The sequence below is a fragment of the Triturus cristatus genome, chromosome 9 (assembly GCF_964204655.1).
Source record: "Triturus cristatus chromosome 9, aTriCri1.1, whole genome shotgun sequence".
Classification (NCBI taxonomy): Eukaryota; Metazoa; Chordata; class Amphibia; order Caudata; family Salamandridae; genus Triturus; species Triturus cristatus.
The window spans coordinates 757,780,004-757,805,596 of NC_140592.1; the positions used below are offsets into that span (position 1 = coordinate 757,780,004).

Here is a 25,593-nt window from a genome sequence, read left to right on the forward strand (position 1 = left end):
AGAAGTCAGGATCCACCTGGTGAGTGATGACGCGCTGCTGTTCTGCCTTCTGATTGGTGGGTTCCCTTTCAACCTTGAAGGTCTGGGACGGGCTGGGCTCAGATCTCGTTTAGTTCCCATCAGAGCAGTTTTATTTAATGCGAAACCTACCCGAAGGAGCGCTTTACATGAGCACCAGTTACATAACACAGGTACGCATTCATATTGTGAACAAGGGAAGGTGAAGCGATTTGACTGGAATCACAGGGTGCTGAGCTGACGCAGGGACTCGAGTCTGATTACCTAGTTCCTAAGTCAGCAGCTCTGTAATGACCCATCCTCTCCCAGCCAATAACATCGAGGGCTTCTAGGCACTGAGTCTGAGCACAGGCAGCGCTCACCACAGCAAGAGAAAACAAAGAAAATCTACTGCGCTGCATTTGTTTAATAAAAGGCTGCTATAGATGGAGAGCGTGCAAGATGTAACTGTATACAGAAGAGTACAGTTATGTGTATGGGGGTGTAGGAAAAGCTGAGCAAATAAGAGGTAAACACAGAAATGGGAGAAAACTAAAACAGTGGAAACGAGGGACACATCGAGAAGGAGGCTGCAATGCGCGCGTTGTGCAGAAACGCTGCGCGGGCACATCTTCTGTCCGTCCGCGTGCACGTTTCGGCAGTAAATCTGCAAAAGCACCTATCTGATGTCACGTGTAATCCCACGCCGCGCGTGCATATCTTCTGTCCATCCGCGTGCATGCTTTGGAATCCGTATTGATTCCAAAAGGCCCTCGCATAGCGGGGCACCGCATGTGCGCTGCTAACGTCAGGCGAGACCTAAAAATGTGGAACACCATAAAACCTGATACAAGAAACGTCTGGTTTTCATAGAGCTCAGAAATGACAACTTGTGGCATAAAAAAAAGTTTGGAGTTTTGTGCAGGTAGGCTAGCAATGAAAGGGCAGGAAGACATGAATAGAAAGTATCTCTGCCTGGGGTTCTCAACACTTCACAGTCACGTGTCTGCCCTCTCACACTTTCCACTACTATGACACCTGGGTACACGGCTACCCTGATACTCCTGCCTCTTTCATTCTGTCCTGTTTCTACAGCGTTCCAAATGTTTAAATGACCAAAGGTGAAATAAAGTATGAAGTATAAGGTGACATATTAGCAGACAGGGTAGTGATTGGTTAGCCATGACAAGTTAGGTTTTTATAAACACCTACATGGGTTTACAGGCATTGATAGGGGTGAAGCTGTTGAACAAAGTGTGCAGGTTACTTCACAGTCAGCAATGAGGTGTTTGCAGACAATTTACTGTTTGGCTAGCACTGGCAAACAGGTATTATGTAAAAGACTGGTGTGTAGTTTGCAGAAATTGTAAGCTAGTTAGACGTGTTTGCTGGCAGTGTGCAGACACAGTAACAGTGACAGTCAGGTATATTTGGGCAACGTCCATGTTACCTCACAGTGATAGATATGGTGGTTACAGATGATGTGGGCTGGTTCGCAGGGCACAGGTGAGATCTTTGCAGCATGTGTGAGGGTTGGCTAAAGGTAAAATGCATGTGTTCAGACCATCTAAAGGTTAGCTTGCAGTCAACAGGGAGCTGTTTGTAATTTGTGTGTGGTTTAGCTTTCTGCCTATGGGCTGCTTTCTTATGAGGGACAGGTGAGGATTTTCCGACTACTCTCATTGTTTAGGAAAATACTGGCAAGGAGTTGCCAGTGAGCATTTTATTGATAAGTGACGTGTTAAATGTTTGCATCCAGGGTGGTGTGACCAGCAGGTTCAATTGACATTGTTATCTGTTCAGATTCAGTGTGGGGAGGGAGGTATCAGCAGCACCAGTAGGCTGTTTGCAGAGCATGGGCTAAGTAGCACTAAGAGCTGTGATGCAGCTGAGATGGAAACAAGTAGGTTGACAAGCAGTGAGAGCTGAGATTCTTGCACACAGTATGTGCCTGGTTAGCAGCCACTCAAGAGTAGTGATTGCAAACAATTTTAGGGTAGGCTAGTGTCAACTGTAGTGAGTTGTTTGAAGACGTGTGAGGTTTGCCTGTCTACCTGTAATACTGAAGTTGGTGTAGACAGTGTGAGGTTTGTATAGCTGCAATACTGAACTTGTTTGTAGACTAAGTGCAGGTTGGCTAGTGATGGCAGTTGAGGTATTTGCAGACACTGTGTGTAGATGAAAGTCCATCTGTTTGCTGGTTATATGTTGATTTGCAGATGAAACATTTTGATATCATGAGAAAGTTGGTTAGAAGTGATACAGACCACATGCTTGCAGCAGTATAGAGATGGAATAAGAGAGACAGGCAGCACACTTGAAGACAAAGTGTGGGTGTGTAACATTAACCGCCGCCTGAACTTCCACCAACCATCCAGGCACCTCCGCTCCACCTCCCTCACCCTCGCACACACTCCCCACATCCATTGAAGCTACCTCACCGCCAAGTCCTTCCCCTCCACTGCCGAACAGCACCCTCTCTCTTTGAACTCAGAAAGGGACTCAAGACCAGACTCTTCGACTGAGCCCAGCGAGATACTGGCGCCTGGATACCCTCGTGGGTAATTAGTCACGCTATATAAATACTGATTGATTGACTGATCAAACTGTCACTGGTGAGCTCTTTCCAGAGAGGGTGCACATTAGCATCCATTGATAGGTGGGGTGTGTGTAGATATGTGTAAAGTTGATGAGCAGGGGCACAGGAGTGGAGCTGGCAGGCTACGTAGGAAGAGTAGCATGATAGATGTGGTCTTTGCAAACTGTGTGCGAACAGGCTGTCAACGAGACATTGGGGTGTACATCTAGCTGTATGTACTGTTGGCCAGCTGAGCCAAGTGAGAAGCTTCCAGGTAATGTGTAGGTGGCTAACAGTAACAGCAAAGAGATTTGCAGACAGAGTTTGGAATGCTGAGCAGTGGCAGAATAGTTGTGCCCACTCTAAATGTGGACCAGCTAACAGAAAGAGGTGAGATGTTTTCAAAATGACTAACAGTGATACAGGTAAAGTGTTTGAAGGTAGGTAGTAGGCAAATAACTACTACAGTGACTAGTGAGCCATATTGTAGGCTAGGAAATTCTGACTGTGCATGTGTTCGGAAGGAATGTTTGGATCGGCTAGCACTGACGTATGGGCTCTTTCTAATCAGTCTGCAGACTCACCAGCAGTGCCATGGGAGACATTTGTGCTTATTTTGTGGTGACAGGTCAGTTCTTTGCAGCCAGGCTGCAGGTTGGTTTGCAATGCAGGACAGCTGTTTGTAGACAATGTATGGACTGGTAAACACTAAGAGGTGAGGGACGAGTAATCAGCTTTCTAGCTCGCTAGCTGTGACTGGAGTGGTGAGCGACAACGGTTTGCTTTGGCTCACAGCGAAAGAGTCCGGCTTATTTCGCAGAGTGGGGTAAGACGTTAACAAACAAAGCACAAATTACCCCACAGTTGATTTGTTTGCAGCCAGTCAATCTACTAGTGCCTACTGGCAGAATTAAGTGATGTGCAGAATGGTCAGCAGATACGTATGTGAAGAGTGTGTGTGGGTGTGGGTGTGTGCATGTGCGCACACGAAGACAGCACATGCTTGTGGTGACAGGCAATGCAGAAGGTTGCAGATATTGTCCCAGTTGACTTGCAGTGACAAGTGAAGCGGTTGCAGAGATAGGGCCAGGACACTATTTGTGTTTTTTAGGTGGTGTAAGGGTTGGTTATCCAAGAGACCCACATTACAGACAGCAATTCCTCCCTCATTTCACCTCTACTTCCTGTTCCACTGAGAGTGAGGGACTCCACTGGATGATCTTCCGGTCCTTGCCCCCTCCGCTTAGCACTGATCCGGAACGCAGGAGACAGAGGGAAAAGATGCTCCCTTCATGGGCCTTTGTCTGTTTGACGATCTGAAAGGTCTCTGGATAAGGAAGAGTAGAAAGCACATTAACCACGCAATCCTGAAAGGTACCAGTGACTAAACAACGGCAAACACATTGTCATTCCTCCACACATGGATGCACTGAGTCCCTGAGGCAGCACATTTGTCGCCATCGCTCCTCAAAGGGAGCACACCACCCATCTTCTCTTCACACAGCCATTGTTTCCATTCATCCGCAAACATTGCTGTGCCTTTCTCCGCAGGTCTCCTTGCATGTCCTGAAATATCAAGGACCTGAGGAAAGGGGAGGTTATCCCTTTCTCAAGTCAGCAGGATAGAGAGGTTCTTCCACCTTATGGAAGGGATATAGGAGGGATACGTCCTCCCATATTATTACAAATAGACCAAGAAGTATCCCATCTCGTATATGTCTAACATGCGGGGCACTAGTTTCTTTGTGTGGAAATCCGCCTTACTAAAGGCGGGGAAGGAAAGGGTTCCTTTGCCTTCTTTTTTTTTATTTCAAAGTTTTTTATAAGTTTTATACAAACAAATACAATAGCATTCTGTCACGGGGTTAGCCAAACGTAGTATGTATGCGATGGTTACAGGTTCTTTAAGGTAAGATATCTGTCATATTAACCCTCACACCCTCTAATAGTGTCATGCTTCATCATCGGGTTCACCCTGACTTCAAAGGTCAGGGTGGGCTCGAACATATTCCAGGGGGCACTTAAAAGAAGAAGACCAGGGTTATTTAAAGAAACTGAACCCTTTCCATCCCCACCTTTAGTAAGTCAGAGCTCCACCTGAAGAAACTAGTGCCCCGCATGTTAGACATATACTAGGTTGGAACCTCCTGGCATGTCCACCAAGCAGCACAGACCTCCCCAACTCTCGTTATACAATGAGACCAGAGTAAGCCCCTTAGAAGTTACACTCAGAGGGGCTATTCTATAAAAATATTAATCTCTGGTAGGAGAAAGGCTGAAATCCAGACAATATGCCGCAATCGCTCATAGCATTGAACTTCAGTGATACAGCACACAGTCCAGCCACATGACACTGACATGTTCAAGCGATGGACAATACCAGGTTCTCCAGATGAGGAGACAAATGAGTTCTATCCTGTTTTACTTGTCTCCAATCCAGAGAATTACTTTTCAAAATTTACTCTTGGCAATCTTTGGTTCCCATGAAAATCTCCTAAGTGGATTTCTTTAATGCTAGTGGAGTTGCAGTTTATCCCCAAATGGAAGTCCTGCATTGGGGGACCTTTCAAGGCCTAACATGATTCTATTACTAAATGTCTGGTAGTTGACATGTCCCCCCTCTATTACTACCACCTGTGGGTCCCTGATGAACTGTACTCTTGGAAATGTGAACTGTCCTCACTCCTCTGGGATTAACAGTACACATCTTTTCTCTGAGAAGTAAAAAGCTCTGATAAAAGCTAAAAATGGGCAAGACGTTTTGATAATAGTGCTACAGAATTATGCCCCACTGGAAAAGACTAAAGTCTCACCTCAGCACTTAAGTCAAACAAGAAGACTGCAGAATTGGGTAAAATTCAAATAAAAAAATAAATAGGATTGAATGCACAGACCACTGTGACCACCAATTAAGCCACATTGGAACAGACTGCGTGGGTTTTCCCGGCCCAGGACCAAAGCCAGACTTACACACGAAAATTAATTTGCAGCCTAGAGAAAACTCCAGGCAATGAAACTCTTCGGCTAATGATACGCCACTATGTACAAGAAGTTACGCTGACCATTTTGTGAAATCAAAACAGCTATGCATAGCCATAGAATGTAATTTTAGAATACATTTATTGAAATCTCACTAAAAATAACTGATATTATCTGTGATTTTAAAATATTTGAATCTCTTCCACTGTATAAAAAATATTTTTTTGCACAATTCAGGTGCATAGCAGGTTGTGGAAAGCCAGCACGCTGGCTGAGAGCCGCTACATTTACTAGCCAGATTGGGCCCAAAAGAAATTAGCACAACAATTACTTAGTTTGCAGTTGTAAAATACATTATCCAAGTCAAGATGGTTCCATGACCTGTGGCCCAATCATGTGGAGGGACTAATTGTTGTCATCAGCATAAAGCCTCCTGTGGTTGCCATGAAGGAGACTGTAGCCTCTGGCCAATCCAAGGTTGCTCTGCATTTATGTTTGGAGCAACAGAAAGAGGGGAGATTGTCACTCAAACTCTTTGTCATGTGCATAACAGCCTGAGATAAAGTGATTGCTTTGCTGTAGGTATATCACACGCTGGAAGCAGAGACAGGACTAAGGAGCACGCCCTGCCTTACCTGCCTTTTGTCTGTGAAACTTTAAAATTTCAGACCCTCAAGTCAGGAGTTTAACAAAATGATTCCACCATATCATGAAAGGTTTGCTACAATCACTCCTGCATAATTTTTGTTGTCTTCAAGGGCTCCCTGGCATGTGGGTCGAATTTATTGGTGGAGCGGGAATACCCTAAAATGTGTGTTCTGTTGGCTGGAGCAAAGACTGGTGATCTTCGACATCTAATCCAGTTAAATTCAGTATGTTAGGTCTAGTGGAGATTTTTCAAATATTTGTTTTCTAATCTGTCTATGTGCTGAATTTTCTAGTCAAAATGTTATGTCTATAGGCCAGTGAATATTTACCACGTGCTTATGTATAATAGTATATTTGTACAGGAGTCATACATGAATTACTGGTTTGGAGTAACATTGATGGTTTTGATGAAGAAGTAAATAGGATTGATATTCAGGACCTGGAACAGAGTCACTTAAAGTTACCTCATATGTCTGTCACAGAACCCTTTTACCAGCTTTCTATACCTCTGCTTCCTTCTCACACGGTCATCTCCCATACATTTACACGACGTTTCATCTTTGGCTCACTTACTCAAAGTTTTAAGGTCAACATTGGTCTATCTCAGGCCGGAATGATGTCCTTACCAACTTCCTGTTTTAGGTCCCTCGTTTTTTATGTGTGGAGTTTTATATAGCGCGAACTAGACCCGAAGGTATCAGAGCGCTTTACATGAGCACCAGTTAAGTTACAGACGGACACGTCTTATATTATGGGCACCTAACAATTGCCCTTTAATTCAAATGCCTCGCCTTTCTTCTTACTTTTTCCATCTGGCCCAATGTTTAGAGTTCAGTGGGGGTCTTACTAAAGGTCAGAAAGATGCCCTCACATTTGGCCACCATCTACCACACCTCTCAGCTTTGGCGTATTGCCCATGCCTCTCACCTTGTGGATTCCTCACCTTTGGCCCCTTTGCCCAGAGTTTTGATGTCAGCGGCAGACTTGCCCCAGGTCAGGATGGTGCCCTCGGAGTCTCCAGTCAGGACGTCACCGTTGACGCTGAACACAAAGCAGTGCATGAACTTAGGCTTCTTGTACTTCTGCATTCGGAGAGAGTAGTGGGCGACAAGAGTGGGTGAGAGAGCTTCCTTTCCATGGAGGTCACAGCATCATATGCCAAAGAGAGAGTTATAAACAAGGGGAGGTGGGCATATATGTGCAGGACTTGTGAGGAGCCAAACCGAAGCCAAACAGTGATCTAGCAAAGGCAGTGGCGACATACCCTCTCCACAAGGAATATCACTTGCTTGGTATAAAAAGGGGCTGCCTCTTGGGCAGCTTTAAGTCCCTCTGATCTCCTCCCATGCCATCACTCCAGAATTCAGGGACAGTTACCCAAAGATACCCTACATCTTGATCCAGGAGTTGAAGGCCACCTCTTCACTCCTTCTGGGTGCTCTTAACCCAAGATACTCAATCCAGTTTGTGGTACTCTTACCCAAATCATGCTTTTTTATTAATACAACTGCAGGGGCAACCCCTTAACCCACCGATTTACCTTTTTCTTGGAGAGGGTGCAGAAATTCCCCCTTTGCCCATACTAGCTTCTTTTACCCCAAACATCCCCATTTCTTTATCAAACAGCAGCAGCACCACTCTTGCCGGAACTGGGAGCTCTTACCCCAAAGATGCCTTGTTTCTTGGACAGGACACTGCCGCTCCAGCTCCAGAAGAAGACGTGGGATTTGCCACTGGAGATGATGTTGCTGCTATCCTGAGGATTAAACTCCACTGTCAGGACTGACTCATTTGTGCTCTGTAGAAGGACAGCAATAATGTGTTAGGAGAGGCGCCCTTGGACAGTGAGACAACAGAGATGGCATTCTGGAGACTGAGGTGCTAGGACAGAAGACTCTCTGGTAAATGGCAAATGAAAACGGACTCCCTGAAACACTTAGACCCTAGCACAAATTTCTCGGCGCGCAGATGGGTCACATCAGAGTCCACAAGCCACTAACAAGTCAGGAAGACTCATGGGGCGTGTCTCGCAGGCTTGGTGAGACCAGTAGTCCCTCCTCAGATACAGGGTGGATTAGGGTCACACTCGTTCCAGGAAAGAGACATTTAATTCAAGATGGAGGGTGTAAACCTTTTCCTTTTTTAGCAGTGACCTCCTCATGGATTTTTAATATTGATTACAATATCCTGCGTTTCTCTTAATATAGCTAGGGGCCTGGAAGATACCACCTCTAGATTGCCACCTTTTTCAAATCATATGCATGCAGTGGTACCCTGACTGGGAGATAATTGGCATGCACACCAAGTATTAGATTTTGTATTTAGTCAGAGTTGACTCAACCCAGTTAGCATTGGTGCTATCACTTCCAAATAGACTTAAATATTGCAGGCTGCAGCGGTAAAATATGCTATACTGTAAAGTATGCTATCAATTTTTATCATGCATGATAACATTTTAACTTACGTTAGAGGGGTACATATGCCAGATGCTCTGTTTAGGAAGGTCACCTTTAACTAAAACACACTATGCCAACTTCCAATAAACATACTAAAAGACATGATCACCAAAATCGCAAGAGTTTAAATTCCTGATGACCCCTGGCTGAGACATAATACCAGTTAATCAGCCTTCGCCTTTACTCGATGCCAACATTTGGACAGAATGAACAGCAATGTAGATATGTAAGTCAATGTTATTTATATTTTAATTACCCTCTTAGTTACAAGCTTGGCGCTAATGATCCCAAGTTGGGCAGTATTTGCCCATGGGCTAATTGTACATATATATTGCAGCTCTGCCAATTGCCTACCTCATGCAATTTACCCTCACCTTTTCAGAAAGTAAACCCTGTAGCAAAATAGTCGAAAATCCGATTTGTGCAACCTGGAACGTGCATGGTCATCTACTTTGCATACCCTTGAATACTTTTGCATATTCTTAAGTGCAGTAATTTGATTTTCTTTACTTTTTGAAAACAAGGTTTTCTGCAAGATCCACTTGTGGAATACCTGTGGGCAAACAGGACATAGTAGGCAGATTGGACATGACCAAATAGCACATCAGCAGTGGATGCATAAGCAAATATCACTTGGCGTAGGAGATTGGACCTGCAGTTTGGGTTGCACCAAAGTTATAAACAGCACCATCATCCAAGCATTAAGCCGTTTTTTTTTTAACAGAAACCACTGTTGAAAGACATCAACTCTGAGGCACTGTGAGACGAAGTTATTCAACTGGGCTGATCTCTCAACTGGGATTATGGCTGAGCACTGGGCTGGGTTATTGGTGATCTGGGATCCGCTCGGCTATGTTAATTTCTGGCCTGGATTGGCTTCTTGGTTAGAATTCAAGTGCACTGGACTGGACTGGACTTGGATTTAAATGGCGCTAGTTTGAATTGGGATGACTGGTCCTATGGGCTGGCCTTTGCTGAAAAGGCAGTGGATCAATATGAAAACAGAAGACCTACTCAAAAATATAGAATGCCAATATATCGACATTACATAAATCGCTCCATACAAATAAAATGCCTCTTTTCACTGAGTCTAGCACATCCACTTCCATCTTATTGTAGGAGGAAGGCAGTTTACTATTCCTTCCCCAGTTCTTCTAGCACATTTGGCAGCAGGTGCTTAATAGTGGGTGTAAGTGCATGTTGAATGTTTGTAGGGAGCCATTTGTGTGTGGTGGGTGTTTTGATAGATAATGTTTTTCTGTCTCTGTTTTCGAAGCTTGTTTTTATTCAGTCTATATGTCGCAGGATTCCAAAGACACCGGCAGGGCTTTCCCTCATGCTGTGGGCCAGAGTTTGCTCTGAACTCAGCTAGCCTCAGGACTGGGCTGGGCTGGGCAGAGACGGGCTGTGGACAAGGCAATGTAGCTCGGGTTTCAACATCACAGTCAAATCATTCTCAAGGACAGCTGCTTTTTATTTCACTCTTATAAACAAGTCAGTAGGACAGTGGGCCGACTTCCAGCCCAAGACCTGCAAATACCAGACTTAAATTCTAAACTGCTAACTTAAACCCCTATTACAATATTCTCAGAATCCCAGCAGGGTCAGTAACACAAGTTACTACTGGCACTATCAGGATTCTGAGATTTGCAGTCAAATCATAGACCTGGAAATATTCCCCCAGGGTCTATGGTTGCTCAAAGAATCTAGAAAAACGGTATTGAAGAATGGGGAATAACTCGAGGAATCAGTCCCTTATAATTTCCCATTCAATAGTGGAATCCCTTTGTTCCATTTGTAATCTCGGGTAAGCATCCTCAGAATTAACTGTATGCTTGGCATTGGTAACTCCAGAGGTGTAGAATTATAAACCCTCCACAACACCTGTTCACTCAAGGTTGAGGGCCCTAGTGCTTCCAACTTTCAAGATTGATATACTGAATGCTACTTAGTTATGTTAATTTGTATACTGCAAATCTTACATTAATACTGCGTTGCAACACTTTCGGTAGTTCCGACGTGGCTTTCCAATCTGTTCTGAGTTTCCAATCAAAGATTTAAGTCTAATTCGACTTGTGAAGAATATGCTACCATTTGGCTTAATGGGTATATCCCTTGATAATAATAATAACTGTCTTGAGACTGTAGAGTCAATTCGTTTCGTGGTGCACGTGATATGAGTAGCCATTATCATTAACGCTAGAAGTTAAAATGACCAGTCAAAATGCTCATCATTCAAGTCAAACAATTAAGGGAATGCCATATTTTGCAAATATACTAGAATTTGCAATGACGATACTCCTCAGCAATAGGACTGTGCTTACTTCCACTAGATATTCTCATAAAACATTAGCTTTAATAAATGTGCAGTTAGAGAAAACGTTGATTGCGATATTCTTATGAAGAAAGTACGAAAAAGCACTGGCCAGCCTGTTCACGATTTTCCTTCTTAGAAGAGTCAACTTCTCTGTGACCCTATCTTGCGCTAATCTTTCCTGCTCCATGGATGCCCCATCACTTTTTTGTCTAAGATATATATTCTTTTCACCAGATGAAAAAATCCAACATCCATAACAGGGGTCTGCAACTTTTTCGTGTAGTAAGAGCTACTTGTGTTCAATGAAAGTCATTCTGAGCTAATTATATTATTAGAATTTTAATACTGACCACATCAGACAAGTTAACATTTTCCTCTTGAATACACACTTTTCAATTTTCGTATACATATATTTACTCAACAAATTAAAAGCGTCTTATTTAGTAGGTTGGGCTGCACGCAGGAGAACTACTTGTGGGTAGCTGGAAAGCTACTGGTAGCTCATGAGCTACTCATTGGAGATCCCTGATTCATAGCATCTTCATCTTAGCACAGTTTTATTGATTGATGGTTGTCACACATAACCCTCCCCTTCCACATCCTCATCTCCACCACTCCTGCTCTGGACGGGATTACAAAGGCCTAAGTGAATCGACAAAGGGAATAGACTCCTAATGTATTTCTAGCAATAGTCACTTCAGCAAACGGTATAGCCAATTTTTGTACCCTGTCGGTGCCTAAGATTCGCCCCATTACCCTTCACAGTAACATACATTTTGGGATGTCTATAGTTCCCCTTGGCCTCTCCACCTCTTGATTCCACACTGTGTTGCTCTTTCGCCCACCCCAGGCAACAATGGTGCAGATGTTCCCTCCAACAGAAAAAAATACTGAGCCAGACCCAACCACAACATTGGTCCATCTACTGCAGGTATTCACTGTGGCAGGAATAAATGAGAGTGTAAATCCCATATGTGGCAACCAAAAGCGTAAGCAAACGAAAGCTTCGGTTTCTCTTGCCGCTGCAACAAAATCAAATGGCCAGGCCAGTACGATCTCTAAGAAAGCACAAACTGCAGAGCAGAGCGCCTCCTGATGGAGGTCGTCACTGCCACCTGAAAAAGTGGATGAGAGATATAAAAGAGATGGCTTTTGAGCTGGGCTCAGAATAATCAATTGCAGGAACCTATTGGGGGGGCAAGTAGATGATGATTCAGAGCCGAGGGCTCCAAATGGCAATAATCTGCTCTAAAAGGGTCCCTGATATCCAGAGGCTTCTGCCCTTGACAGCCGCTACTCTCTCTCCCCTCGTCTGGCTCCTGCAGCTCTGTTCCTCCCCAGTCTCTCCCATTCTCATTGTCAAATGTTCCACATTCTCCGAAAAAGCACTACCAACTCCCGCTTGCAACACGCTCTAGCCTAATGCCCAAAGGACATGGTTCTCCATGTTTCTGAAGAGCACATGAAGGCAACATTCTCAATAAATGGAGTAATGTGAAGACAAAAGAAGGCCCCAGGAAGAAATGATGACAGAGATAGGCTATTTGAGATAACCAAGGAGTGCGCAAGTGGGTGTGAAGTAACAGCAGTAGTATATAAATAACAGGAGAGCCGAGGATGTGTTTATCTATACTGCATGTTTTCTCCGAGGGCCCAGGGAGAGACCAATCTGAGCCACAAGTTAGGAAATACCTAACAAACCTCCAGAACACTATGGTCAAAAGCAATAACTTTCCGAGAAGCTGGAAAGACACCCTTTGTGCCAGCCCCACACACACTTAATCAGAAGTATGTGGTTACCTTTATGTTAACTTTGTTCCTCTGCAGTCACTGTGGATGTAACTGGTCACATCACTGTTGTGTGTGTGGGCCTCGTAGTAGAGTGCTGGGTCCCCATACAGGTGTTACGATGACGTTCTGTGTCGCACTGGCGTAAGGAGGAGTGACAGTACAAAAACAACTTCCTGATCTTGATTCCTGCCCGAGTTCCCAATGTTGGCAGTGCCCACTGCTGTCAGAAGCTTGGTGGTGTCTTCTCCACGATACAGGGGAGAGGGGAATCTCTCCACGTAGGCCACAGCAACTTTCTCTAATCTCTTCCTTGCAGTAGAAGTGCTGAGCTTGGTGGCGGTCGAGGACGCAGTGACTGACTGACTTACAACATATGTATAGCGCCCACCACCATAATTGAGTTCCCTTGGTCATGTCATGAACACTGTCTAGCAAACTAGGTAAGGCTTGAGGTTTGTCCAAAAGCCTAGATGTTTGGTTGGGAGCTTGATGTAGAGTGCTAGTTAATTCTACACAATGGAGCATGCACAAGAATGGGCGGACTCTTCAAGTATTGAGATTGAACTTAAGGCCATTACTGAAACCTTAGTATTGATATGCAGATCTAGACATGCATGAATTTGAAATAGAAATATCTTGGGCGGAGTATGGGGACTTTCAGACGCAATGCATGTGCGATCCGTGAGAGGGAGCCAATGGCAAGCTTTATGGGAAGAAATGGCAACACTGGTAAGCAAAACAAGGTTGGTTTACATTCTTTTTGATTCTCCTCTGAAGAGTGAGAGTGGATTTCTTCCCTGAAACGAGTGTCCCTTATTCGATTTATGACTCCCTCCTCTATACCTTATGTGTAACTCACTCTGCACTTGTGCTCTCAATTTGAAGAATCAATGGCTGACAGACGTGGCCCACAGGGGAAGAAGCAGGCCTCGTCGGAGGTACGTAGGTTAGAGATCCTCAAGCTCAGAAGTGCCCCCTCACAGGGATCTACAGAAAAATGTTCCAAAAGGAGTTGTCCAAAAAGAGAATCAGTAACTCCTCACACTCAGCCTCTTCTATTTCACATATGTCTAAAATTCTCCCTGATCAGAGCTGCAGAGCAATGAAGGCATCACAGTCAAGCAGCACTAACAGCCGCAATAGAAAGCCAAAATTAAAAAAAACACAGGTGGTGGCAAAAGTGGCACGATGGACGAAGAAGGCCTGAAGGATTTATCTTCACCATGCAGGAGGGTGAAGATGTGAAAGATCTAACGGAAGTTCTGGATGGGATGGTAAACTCAGAACTCAACCAAAATCTAATGCAGGATCTTTGCTGTTGGAGTCCACTTTAAAGGCAGCAAAACAAGGTGACATCTGGAGGAACATTAGGAGGGGTCTCGATATGTTCATCGCAGTGCCACACATGTACCCGTCCATGTATGTAACAATTAAAACAGCAAGTACTGGCATATTCACCGTTGGAGGCATCCAAAGCTCTTCTGAGCCACATGTGTGTTTGCAGATGTGAATAACATGTCCATTCTCCCCTTTCGCCGTGGGCCAGGGTTTCCAGAAGGACCCATCTGAAGAGGTTGAGAAAAAACTACACAAATGCCAGAAAAATGATTTTTTTGGACTTCTACGATCATTGACAGATAAAAACAGCTTGGTTCAAGTTGTTAGACATATTAAGATCTCAATGCCACACTAAGAGTTTACAGGATGAAATAAAACTGGCAACTAGGCCTTGTGTTACTCACACAAAAATCTCAGGCAGCAGTCAACCAGTCAAACTCTGTCCAGATGGCATTTAATACTGGTCAAGACAATAAGATAAACTTGTTTATCTAAATCTTTTGCATGGTAACTTGCATCCTTTTACGGTTTCATGCAGCAGGTACATAACAATGTCCACATGATTCTCTGCCACTCACATGTAATCAGTGATGGCAATCAATCCTTTAGAAGAGAGCGTAGAACAAGAGTGTCCTTGGGTAAGTATTGACCTTAAGACATCTCTTCTTTCTGCCTCAGATTATCAAAATATTGGTCGATAATGTAAAGAATTTAGTGATAACGATTGTTTCTAAAATCATTAAGAAAAATAAACAAACAAACATGCAGCTGTACAAATGTTTGTCATGGTTGAGAGAAAAGTTTGGTTTTGTCATTGAGCGGTTTAAAGATTTCATATTTGCCAGGAGATTAAGCATCTCAGAATGTGACCATTGCTTACCATTGGTTGACTTCATAGGTACTCTCATTTGCTTGCTTTTCATTTGTAAATAGTTGCAGCTTCATGTCCTCTGCTTGTGTTTGATCCTCCCCTGGGGCATAGCCAAAGTACTTATGCCTTTCCACTGCTTACTTTGTGGGAGCTACTTTTTTGTTGTTGTTGAAGCACTCCGTGGGCGTGCATGTGTTTACAGGCTGCCAACCTCATGTAGAATACCATGGTGTGCTTCTCCTCCAGGCAGCCCCGTTCTACTGCAGCCCCATTTGCTTTTCCCTTGCCTCTGCATCTATTCCGTTTTAAGCTGCAAGCCTTTTGCTGTCATTTGTTCTTCATTCATGCTGTGCCATTTCTTTTACAAATCAGGATGATTCTAAATGTTTGGAATCACATTTTCTTTTCGTGCCTGTGTCATTTACACTCTCAAGTGCTTCACTCATCCTTCTCTCCCTTTGTACTCACTCCCCGTGCTGTTGCTTCGGGTTCCTTTGTTTATTTCCCAAAAGCCTTAATGGCTTCACTTTTTCATTGTTTTTGGCCTATGTGTAACAGCGATACCTTTTATGTTCGGTCTCTCTGGTATTCCCTTACTGACAACCAACTTACACAACAAGTTGCTTTAGATGTTCCCAACTCTTCTGTTTCTTGCTCCCATCCACACATAGCACGGTGCTTTCTTGCCCCACCCACCCTCTGCTCCTCTGTTTATTTGAAGCACACATGGTGCCCTTATCTGTTCATCCTCCGGCCTGTTATAATATTTGATCATTTGGTGACACCAGTGCATGGCGTGACAGGCTCCTCCAATGTTTATCCGCTCTTGTAATGGTGCTTCGCTCTTTATTTCATGAACACAAATTGGAAGAACAAGAAAATTATACTTTTCACCAATGCAACACACTAGCTATTCACTGTTAATCTATAATCAGGGCCATTGCAATTATGCGATTGTGCGACTTTGATGATTTTTTGCATAATTATAGATGTGCCACATTTGCTACATAATCTGCAGATTTTAACATAACATTTGGTTTCTAACTCAAATGGTCCAAAAGTTACTAAATAGGCAGTGATACGTGTTGCAGCACAGTGGAAGGCCCTTTGCAAAGCTGGACTGTTCTCCTTTCTGTTGCTCATTACTATATTTGGGTATTAAACTGGTACTAATCGGGTGCAACCAATGCCAAGTTTTAAAATGACAAAATAATGAAGCAATACTATTACAAAATGTGCCCCATAATTTGCCTTTTCAAGCTGCATAATTTACTTAACCCTGCCGTATAATTTGACCCTCTCTTGCCATAATGCCAGTGGCCCTGTTTATAATTAACAATGAAGCCATATACTATTAATGCGTATATGCTTGTAATACTTTTCACTCTCCAGCATATAGGAATGTCTTCCCTTTTCCTCTCTATGCTCCTCTGTACATTGATGCCTGCTCGTCGCCCTCGCCTCTGTCCCTTCTCGCCCCAGCCTGTATTCTCTTTCCTTCCCACCATAAGTACATTGCCCCAAAAATATATATAAATATATATATATACATACATAAATATATATATATATATATATATAAATTATTTTTTTGCAATGTATTTATGGAGTGAAGGAAAGAGAATACGAGAATACACACATATATATATATACAAACACATATACATATATTATATATGGGTTTACCACAATTTTGATCGTTTCGTTCAAGAAACTACTTTCAACAAACTGTGAAAGGCAGGACATCATTGTTTTTATCCTTCCAAACATTTAAATGCAAGGTTTCTGTACTAATGCTGCAAAAAAGGTGTTTAATACAAATGCCATGCAGGTATTTTTTCACAGTTCATGGGGCACCACTGTGTTGGAATATAGAAGCTACAGCGCTTTACACTGTAAATACAACAACATAATCATAACGGCAACAGATACAGTAATTAACTGTCAAATTGATCTACGTAGCATTTTACAAGCCATTCTTTAAAATACAACCAATATAACGTTTGCTTACTGAATGTCTTAAATAAAATACGTTTGTTTTTCTTTATAGCTTACACATTCACTTCCATACAGATTCAGTCACACACCTTACATACCTTATTAAAATAAAACAAACTATAAGTCATGATTTACACTAGCATTTAATATACGCATTACGTTATGCAAACAAATCCAACCAACAAAGAAGAAGTTAAGGGGAGACCTATTGCCTTTGCCAATGCGTGTTTGATTCCTTCTCATCAAAATAGAAATAATTGCAGTAAAAAGCAATCCGTTCAAAATTGTCACCCTAGCCCTCGAGTTTGGTCCAAGCCTCCATTGTTGCATGAATGATTCGATTATTCCCTCATGCCTGACAGACGTATTGAGGTTGGGACAAAGCATCGCTCCGATCACCGAAGCTCCTATGGTGTTGTCAGCCATGTTATTATTGGATCGCGGTCGTCAGCGAATTCCAGCGCGTGCATCTCGCTTCCTTTGTGTTTAAAACTGTTTTGTCCCGCCCTCATTATGCACGCGGCCTCTCTAACAGTTTACGGCGATTATCTTGACTGAAAGGAAGTCTGTGTGGACAGGAGCCGCAAACAGACCCAAGCGCAGTGCAATCAATCAATCAATCAGTGACACTTATAAAGCGCGCTACGTACCCGTTGGGTCTCAAGGCGCTGGGGAGGTGGGGTGCCGCTACTGCTCGAACAGCCAGGTCTTCAGCTTCTTCCTGAAGGAGAGGTGGTCTTGGGTCAGGCGCAGGTCGGACGGGAGGGAGTTCCAGGTCTTGGCGGCCAGGTAGGAGAAGGACCTTCCTCCTGTAGTCGCTCTTCGGATGCGGGGGACGGCGGCGAGGGCGTGGTTGGCTGATCGGAGGTGGCGTTTGGGAGCGTAGAAGTTGACTCGGCTGTTGAGGTAGCTCGGGCCTTGGTCGTGTAGGGCTTTGTGTGCGTGGGTGAGGAGGCGGAAGGTGATTCTCTTGTTGATGGGGAGCCAGTGAAGGTCTCTCAGATGACCGGAGATGTGGCTGGATCGTGGGATGTCGAGGGTGAGTCTGGCTGAGGCGTTTTGGATCCGCTGGAGTCTCTTCTGGAGCTTGGCGGTGGTCCCGGCGTAGAGGGCGTTGCCGTAGTCCAGTCGGCTGGTGACGAGGGCCTGGGTGACGGTCTTCCTGGTCTCTGAGGGGATCCACCAAAAGATCTTTCGTAGCATGCGTAGGATGTTGAAGCACGCCGAGGAGACGCTGTTGACTTGCCTGGTCATGGAGAGGGAGGAGTCCAGGATGAAGCCCAGGTTTCGTGCATGGTCTGTCGGTTTGGGCGCGGTGCCCAGGGCGGGAGGCCACCAGGAGTCGTCCCAGGCGGAGGGTGAAGAGCCCAGGATGAGGACCTCCGTCTTGTCCGAGTTCAGTTTCAGGCGGCTGGTCGTCATCCACTCGGCTACCTCTTTCATCCCTTCGTGCAGGTTGGCTCTGGCGGCGGCGGGGTTGTTGGTCAGGGAGAGGATCAGCTGGGTGTCGTCGGCGTAGGAGATGATGCTGAGGTGGTGTTTGCGTACGATGGCCGCGAGGGGGCTCATGTAGGCGTTGAAGAGGGTGGGGCTCAGTGATGATCCTTGGGGGACGCCGCAGATGACTTCGGAGGCCTCTGACTTGTACGGTGGTAGGCGGACTCGCTGTGTTCTTCCGTCGAGGAAGGAGATGATCCATTCCAGCGCCTTGTCCTGGATACCGATGTTGCTGAGGCGCCGTGTTAGGGTGCGGTGGCAGACCGTGTCGAATGCCGCGGAGAGGTCTAGGAGGATGAGGGCCGCTGTTTCTCCCTTGTCCATCAGGGCTCGGATGTCATCGGTGGCGGCGATGAGGGCGGTCTCGGTGCTGTGTTTGGCTCGGAAGCCGGACTGTGAGGGGTCGAGGGATCCGTTCGTCTCGAGGAAGGCGGCCATCTGCTTGTTGACGGTCTTCTCGATGACTTTGGCTGGAAACGGTAGAAGCGAGATGGGGCGGTAATTCTTGAGGTCGGTGGGGTCCGCTGTTGGTTTTTTGAGTAGAGCGCTGAGTTCGGCGTGTTTCCAGCTTTCGGGGAAGATGGCGGTGTCGAAGGATGTGTTGATGATGTCTCGCAGGTGGGGTGCGATGACAGCGTCGGCCTTGTTGAAGACGTGGTGAGGGCAGGGGTCGGTTGGTGATCCGGAGTGGATGGAGTTCATCGTGCGGATGGTGTCTTCTGTGCTGATCGGGGTCCAGGCGTGGAGGGTGGTGGTGGGGGGGGGTGGCAGGTCGGTCGTGGTGTGCGTTGGTTGGTTGTTGAAACTGCTGTGTATGTCCGTGATCTTGTTGTGGAAGTATGAGGCGAGGGAGTTGCAGAGGTCTTGTGATGGGGTGATGTCGTTGTTTCCTGCTCTGGGGTTGGAAAGCTCTTTCACGATGTTGAAGAGTTCCTTGCTGTTGTGTGCGTTGTTGTCCAGCCGGTCCTTGAATGCTGTTCTCTTGGCGGCGCGGATCAGCTGGTGGTGTTTCCGGGTGGCCAGTTTGTAGGAGGTCCTGTTGTCCGGTGTCGGGTCCTTTTTCCAGGCTTTCTCGAGGGCTCGGCAGTTCTTCTTGGAGCTCTTGAGTTCGTCGGTGAACCATGGGGCCTTCTTGCTGGCGGGTCTGCTGGGCGGGGTCCTCAGCGGGGCGAGCTCGTCCGCGCAGGTGGTGATCCACTTCGTGAGGTTGTCGGCGGCCTGGCTGGGGTTCGCTGAGCTGGCAGGAGGGTGTTGGCTCAGGGAGGTGGCGAGCTGGTCTGCTGTGATCTTGTTCCAGCTTCTGCGGGCGGTGTGTTGCTGGTGTTGGTGGGTCGTCGTTCTCTTGAAGGTGAAGTGGACGCAGCTGTGGTCCGTCCATTGAAGCTCTGTGGCGTGGCTGAAGTTGATGTCTGTGCTGGATGAGAAGACGGCGTCGAGTGTGTGTCCGGCGAGGTGGGTGGGGGTGGACACCAGTTGCTTGAGTCCCAGGTTGGCGAGGTTGTCGAGCAGGGTGCTGGTGTTGTGGTCGTTGTTGTTCTCCAGGTGGAAGTTCAGGTCCCCCAGGAGGATGTAGTCGGCGGAGGGGAGGGCATGCGGGCTGACGAAGTCGGCGATGTCCTCGCTGAATTGCGTGCGTGGTCCAGGGGGTCGGTAGATCAGGGTGCCTCTGAGGGTGGTGTTCGGGTTGGTGTGGATCTGGAAGTGCAGGTGTTCGGCGCTGGTCAGGGTGTTGTCGGTGCTGGTCGTGAGACGGATGGTGTTCCTGTGGATGATGGCGATGCCTCCTCCCATCTGGTTGGCGTTGCGGTCCCTCCGGATGATCATGTAGCTCTCTGGGATGGCGATGGCGATGTCGGGAGCTGAAGAGGCGTTCATCCAGGTCTCCGTGAGGAAGGCAACGTCAGGGGCTGTGGCGTCTAGGAGGTTCCAGAGTTCGATGGCGTGTCTGTGGACGGAGCGGGTGTTGAGCAGGATGCACTTGAGGTGGGTGCTGCTGGTGTTCGGCTTGGCGGGTGCTGGTGCGGGGCTAGTCCGGATGCAGGAGAACTTGCAGGCGTGGCAGCTGAAAGGTCCGTGGGTGTGTCGTGGTGTGGCTTGATGGCATTCTGGGAGTCGGCCGGTGTTGAGTGCGATGAGGGTGGCGGCGGAGTACGTCAGGCGGGTCGGTCGGGCTCTTCGGGGGCCAGGGGTCCTGGCGCTGGTCGCGATCCGGTCGCGGACGGGCGCAGACGGGCTTACCTTTGGCGCGCCTTCGGCGCACAAACGGCGCGCCCGCTGCGCGTGACCGCTGCGCGTTCGCACGGTCGCCATTTAAGGCGAAGTGCGCGGGTGGGCGGGGCAGCTGGGAGGCGGGAGCGGGGAGGGATACAGAAGAAAAAGGGGCGGGGACAAGCGGCGGTGGCGGGAAGGGAGGGCGGGGGGTGGCGCGGTAGGCGGGCAACAAGGAAGGAGAGCGCACACTTTAAAATACAAACAGGCAAAAATAAATGACAAAAAACGGGCAAAACAGAGAAAAACACAGATCGGCAAGACAAGCACAAATGCTTGACAAAACCAGGAAAAAAGCGGCAACAGCACTCGCAGCGGCGGCAGCCGGTAAACGAGGCTCAACGAGGCAGCAGGGCAGGCAAGGGGCACACGCAGCAGCTGGTGGCCGTGCGGCGCGGGGGTGTCCCACAAGTGGGTCACACTCACCTGCGTCGCACGGTCGCCATTTAAGGCCAAGTGCGCGGGTGGGCGGGGCAGCTGGGAGGCGGGAGCGGGGAGGGATACAGAAGAAAAAGGGGCGGGGACAAGCGGCGGTGGCGGGAAGGGAGGGCGGGGGGTGGCGCGGTAGGCGGGCAACAAGGAAGGAGAGCGCACACTTTAAAATACAAACAGGCAAAAATAAATGACAAAAAACGGGCAAAACAGAGAAAACACAGATCGGCAAGACAAGCACAAATGCTTGACAAAACCAGGAAAAAAGCGGCAACAGCACTCGCAGCGGCGGCAGCCGGTAAACGAGGCTCAACGAGGCAGCAGGGCAGGCAAGGGGCACACGCAGCAGCTGGTGGCCGTGCGGCGCGGGGGTGTCCCACAAGTGGGTCACACTCACCTGCGTCGCACGGTCGCCATTTAAGGCCAAGTGCGCGGGTGGGCGGGGCAGCTGGGAGGCGGGAGCGGGGAGGGATACATGCAGTGCACATGCAATTTAAATGGGTAGGATTCAAATTCCGAATAAGATAGCGCTATTGGGATACCATATGGGACTCTAAGATTTATATATGTTTTAATTTGAAACTTTAACACTTAAAACAAAAACTTTCACAAAGATTCTCTGAAATCGATTGATGCCAACATTTTAGAAGAGGACAGTGACAGATTTAAAACACGCATTTGCAATGCAACAGGTGTCGCATTTACGAGAGCTTGAGACATTGTTATTTACAACGGCAATAGCTCACTCTCGTAAATGCCAGACCTATTTCACTTCAAAGAAGCGGCCGCCATTGTTCGGGCTGATTGAAAGTGAAAGCGCGCGTGGTGAGGAATTCACGTAGTGCCTGCAGTAGGAGAAACCCATTAAAGATAAGAGTGCTTACAGACCAAATAAGACAGACCATGTCGCAACAGAAGTAAAAGGGCCAGGGAGGTTACAAATGCAGACAAGGTGGTACCAAGGAGGGACTAACAAGCCTAATAGCGACTCGCAAGCCAGGGTTTACGAAGGACAGTGACACAAGCAAATGAAAAATATGGGCGAGGCTCAAAGCCATACTCCAATAATGCATGCCTCGCAGCAGCGCATGCGCTGCCCAGGCTCGAACTAAAAAATTATCAAGAGAATGTATTTCTCCCATTGACTTCTGTTGAGGCCTGGATCGGGTCTATTGGCATGTGTGGGACTAGCAAGTGTGCTGCTGCAGGATCAGATATCAGAAATGCAAATATACGTTTCTTCCTTACCTGTCAGGAGTACAGAGAAAACGCTGTGGTGGGCTGCTAGAGTTTGGTAAACATGATGTGCATTGGCCTGCATGAGCAGGTTACTGCAGTGCATACTCGGAGTCAGTGCTTGAAATGGAAAAATAGAAGTGCAGGTACTCTGTACCAGAGTACCCGATTGTTTCTGAGAAGTGCTGGTCCTCTCCAATTAAAAGTATTACGTCACTCTTGTGAAGTGTGGTTACTCTCCCTCTCAAAATAAAAAAGTGCCGGTACTCAGTCTCGGCCCTTTTAAAGCACTGCTCTGAGTCACACAAGACCAGTCCCTGCTGGCTGAAGCCTGCTGAGGAATCGCGTATTTGCATGCAGGAATCGAGAGGCGACTAGCTTTGAAATTGGTTCTCTCCCGCCTGAATCGGGAGGGTTGGCATGCATAGAAATCCTGGCACCCGGTTATTTTGATCCCGACCCATACCTTTCTCCGCTTTGTTCCTTTTACCGACCTTTGTTACTCCATGCATTTGCATTTAATCTCTTGTTTTGAAATTCATTAACATGTTTCCACCTTTTTGTATCCTTTAAAATTCTAGTGAGCCTAATGCATGATACACTTAAATAGAATTGCAGGCTTCTAGGCCTGTTCTTATTATTCAACAAGCCACATGTAGTTGTCTACAAAAGTCAACAAACGTGTAACAATCCCTCCCAAAGCAATGAGAACAGGCAAACCCTGCTACAATGGCCCTGCAATGGGAAACGGTACAAACACCAAGTAAGCATATACACAAAAACAACAATACAAACACCTCAGAACAACAAATTCAAAACATTCTATAGACGTTCAATGGTAACTAAACAAGGCAGTATTTACCTCCTAGTCCTACAATACAAGGACTGTCCCGAGGACAGCACGTGACAGAGGCTAATAGTCACTGCATACACTGCAATATCCCCCTCTTTGAACTTTAGCTCTACTGGCACTGCTTGGGTGGAGTTCGATTCTTACTGGAAGTGTTCCTTTCACCCTTCCATCTATCTATACTGCACCTATGCATTTATCTTTCATTCACCCTTCCATCTCACCCTTTTTCCACAATTCTTTCTGTGTTTCACCATTCAAGGTTCCTTGAAAACTTCCTCCTTTCCTTACATTCGTCCTTTCACCCTTGATTCCTTCTTCCTCATATCTTTTTCCCCATGTTTCTTTTTCTCCCCTACTTACTTTTTCTGTTTCATTTTTCTCTCTCCTGCCTGCTTTCTTTGCTTCTCTCTCTCTCACCCTGTATCTGTAGTTCACAGGTCTCGGCTTCTACCCTTCAGCTTGCTATGGTACTCCTTTAAAGTGTTGTTTACTAGCTTTTTCCTGCAGGCAGAAGGTGTCTATAATGAACTGGTCAATATTTTAGCAGGACCAAGTTTAGTAACCCATCAGGCCCAGTGGAAACCCTCATTTTAACTGCTGGAGTTAGGAGTTCCTGTGATGCCACTGTCGGTAGTGATGACTGCGGCAGTGACTGACACTGTGTCTGGTCAGCCATCCTCAAACCCTCACTAGGAGAGAACACCACCAGAGCAAGCGATCATTAAGGAAAATGTTACTTACTCTGTAGGGATGCGTTCATGGCACGTAGTGCTGCAGATTCACATGCTGTGCATACTCCTGCCATCTAGTGTTGGGCTCTTACATGTTCAACTAGTTTTTGGTTGAAGAAGTCTTTTAGTCATGAGGTGTGGTGACGCCACCTATCGTAGGTAATGCTCATAGCATTGGCTCTATAGTTAAATTATTTTTCCACACGGATGCGAATATGTAGCTGGAGCAGAGATACCGTAAAGATGACCATGTAGAGTAAAGGATTACGTTAAGATCATCTACAACAGACTCCAGGCAACCAGGGAGGAGAGTGGGTATATGAGAATCAAGAGCCCTACATGCCAAAAACAGATGCCTACAGGGTAAGTAAAATTTTCCATTCGTGGCATACGTAGCTGTAGATACACATTCTATGCATAGACTGTGAAGCAGTCCTCCCAAAAGTGTGGCTTACCCCAAGGCTGTTGCAGAAGGCTGAAACAGGGTGCGTAGAACAGCCTGGCCTACTCTAGCTTGTTGTCTATCCAGGACCTCCACACAGTAGTGCTTAGTAAAAGTGTGAGGAGTGGACTAAGTAGCTGCTTTGCACTTGTCAGCGAATTGTTTGTTCCCTAGGAAAACCATAGAAGCCCCTTTCTTGCGAGTGGAATGGGATCACAAAGGGACAGGTATGAACCTTTTAGCTTTAGCATAACAAGTTTGAATGCACTTGACAAGCCAACGATCAACCCATAACTTGGAAATGGTGTGTCCCCTGTGTGGCTTAGAAGAATAGATGCTGTACCTTTCTAAATGGTTTTGTTCTGTCAACGTAGTATATTATTGGCCTTTTGACATTTAAGGTATATAAAGCACATTTTGCTATAGATTCTGGATGTGAAAGGCAGACTATTAACTCAATTGTCAGATTAAGGTGGAAGCTGGAGGCCACCTTGGGGAGGGATTTGGAGTTGGTTCTGAGAACCACCCTATCGTGATGAACCCAGAAGAAAGGCTCTGCCAAGGTAAGAGAGTGTATCTCATTGACTCGTCTGAAGGAAGTGTTGGCTACAAGGAAAGCTACATTCCAAGAAATAAATTGCAGTGGGCAAGAATGATGTGGCTCAAACGGAGGTCCCATGAACCTAGTAAGAACGATGTTAAGATTCTATACTAGAGCAGGAGGCATCTGGGGTGGGATAACCCTTGTAGGTCCTTCCATGAATGGCTTAATGACTGGTATTCTGAAGAGCGAAGTGTGTTGCCTGTTCTGCAGGTAAGCAGCCACAACAGCCAGATGTAATAGAATGAAAGCATAGGGGAGGCCTGACTGTTGGAGGTAAAGAAGGTAACTGGCAATGTCTTGTATCGACGGTGTAGTGGATTGATATGCTTGGAAAGGCAAAAGTGCACAAAATGTGTCAATTTGGATACGTAAGAGGCCCTGGTAGAAGGCCTGCGTGCTTCGAGAAGAATAGACATTACGCTCCTTCGAGAGATTGAGATAACCAAAATCTGAGACCTCAAGAGCAAAATCGCATGGTTGAGCTCATGAGGCTTGGGGTGTCGGAGAAGGCCATCGTTTTGTGTGAGAAGGTCCGACCTGTTGGAGAGCTTCTTGTG

At 46.3% G+C, this 25,593-nt stretch overlaps 1 protein-coding gene across 1 annotated transcript in view; it reads right to left on the reverse strand.

The window, feature by feature from the left end:
- Positions 1 to 25,593, reverse strand: part of EML3 (EMAP like 3) — a 349,814-nt gene that overhangs the window by 52,296 nt on the left and 271,925 nt on the right. Inside the window, exons 13-15 of the mRNA XM_085626072.1 lie at positions 7,866 to 8,000; positions 7,146 to 7,284; positions 3,751 to 3,902 (exon numbers count right to left, since the gene is read on the reverse strand). Coding sequence (XP_085482198.1) covers positions 3,751 to 3,902; positions 7,146 to 7,284; positions 7,866 to 8,000 — 426 coding nt within the window. The remainder of the gene's footprint in view (positions 1 to 3,750; positions 3,903 to 7,145; positions 7,285 to 7,865; positions 8,001 to 25,593) is intronic.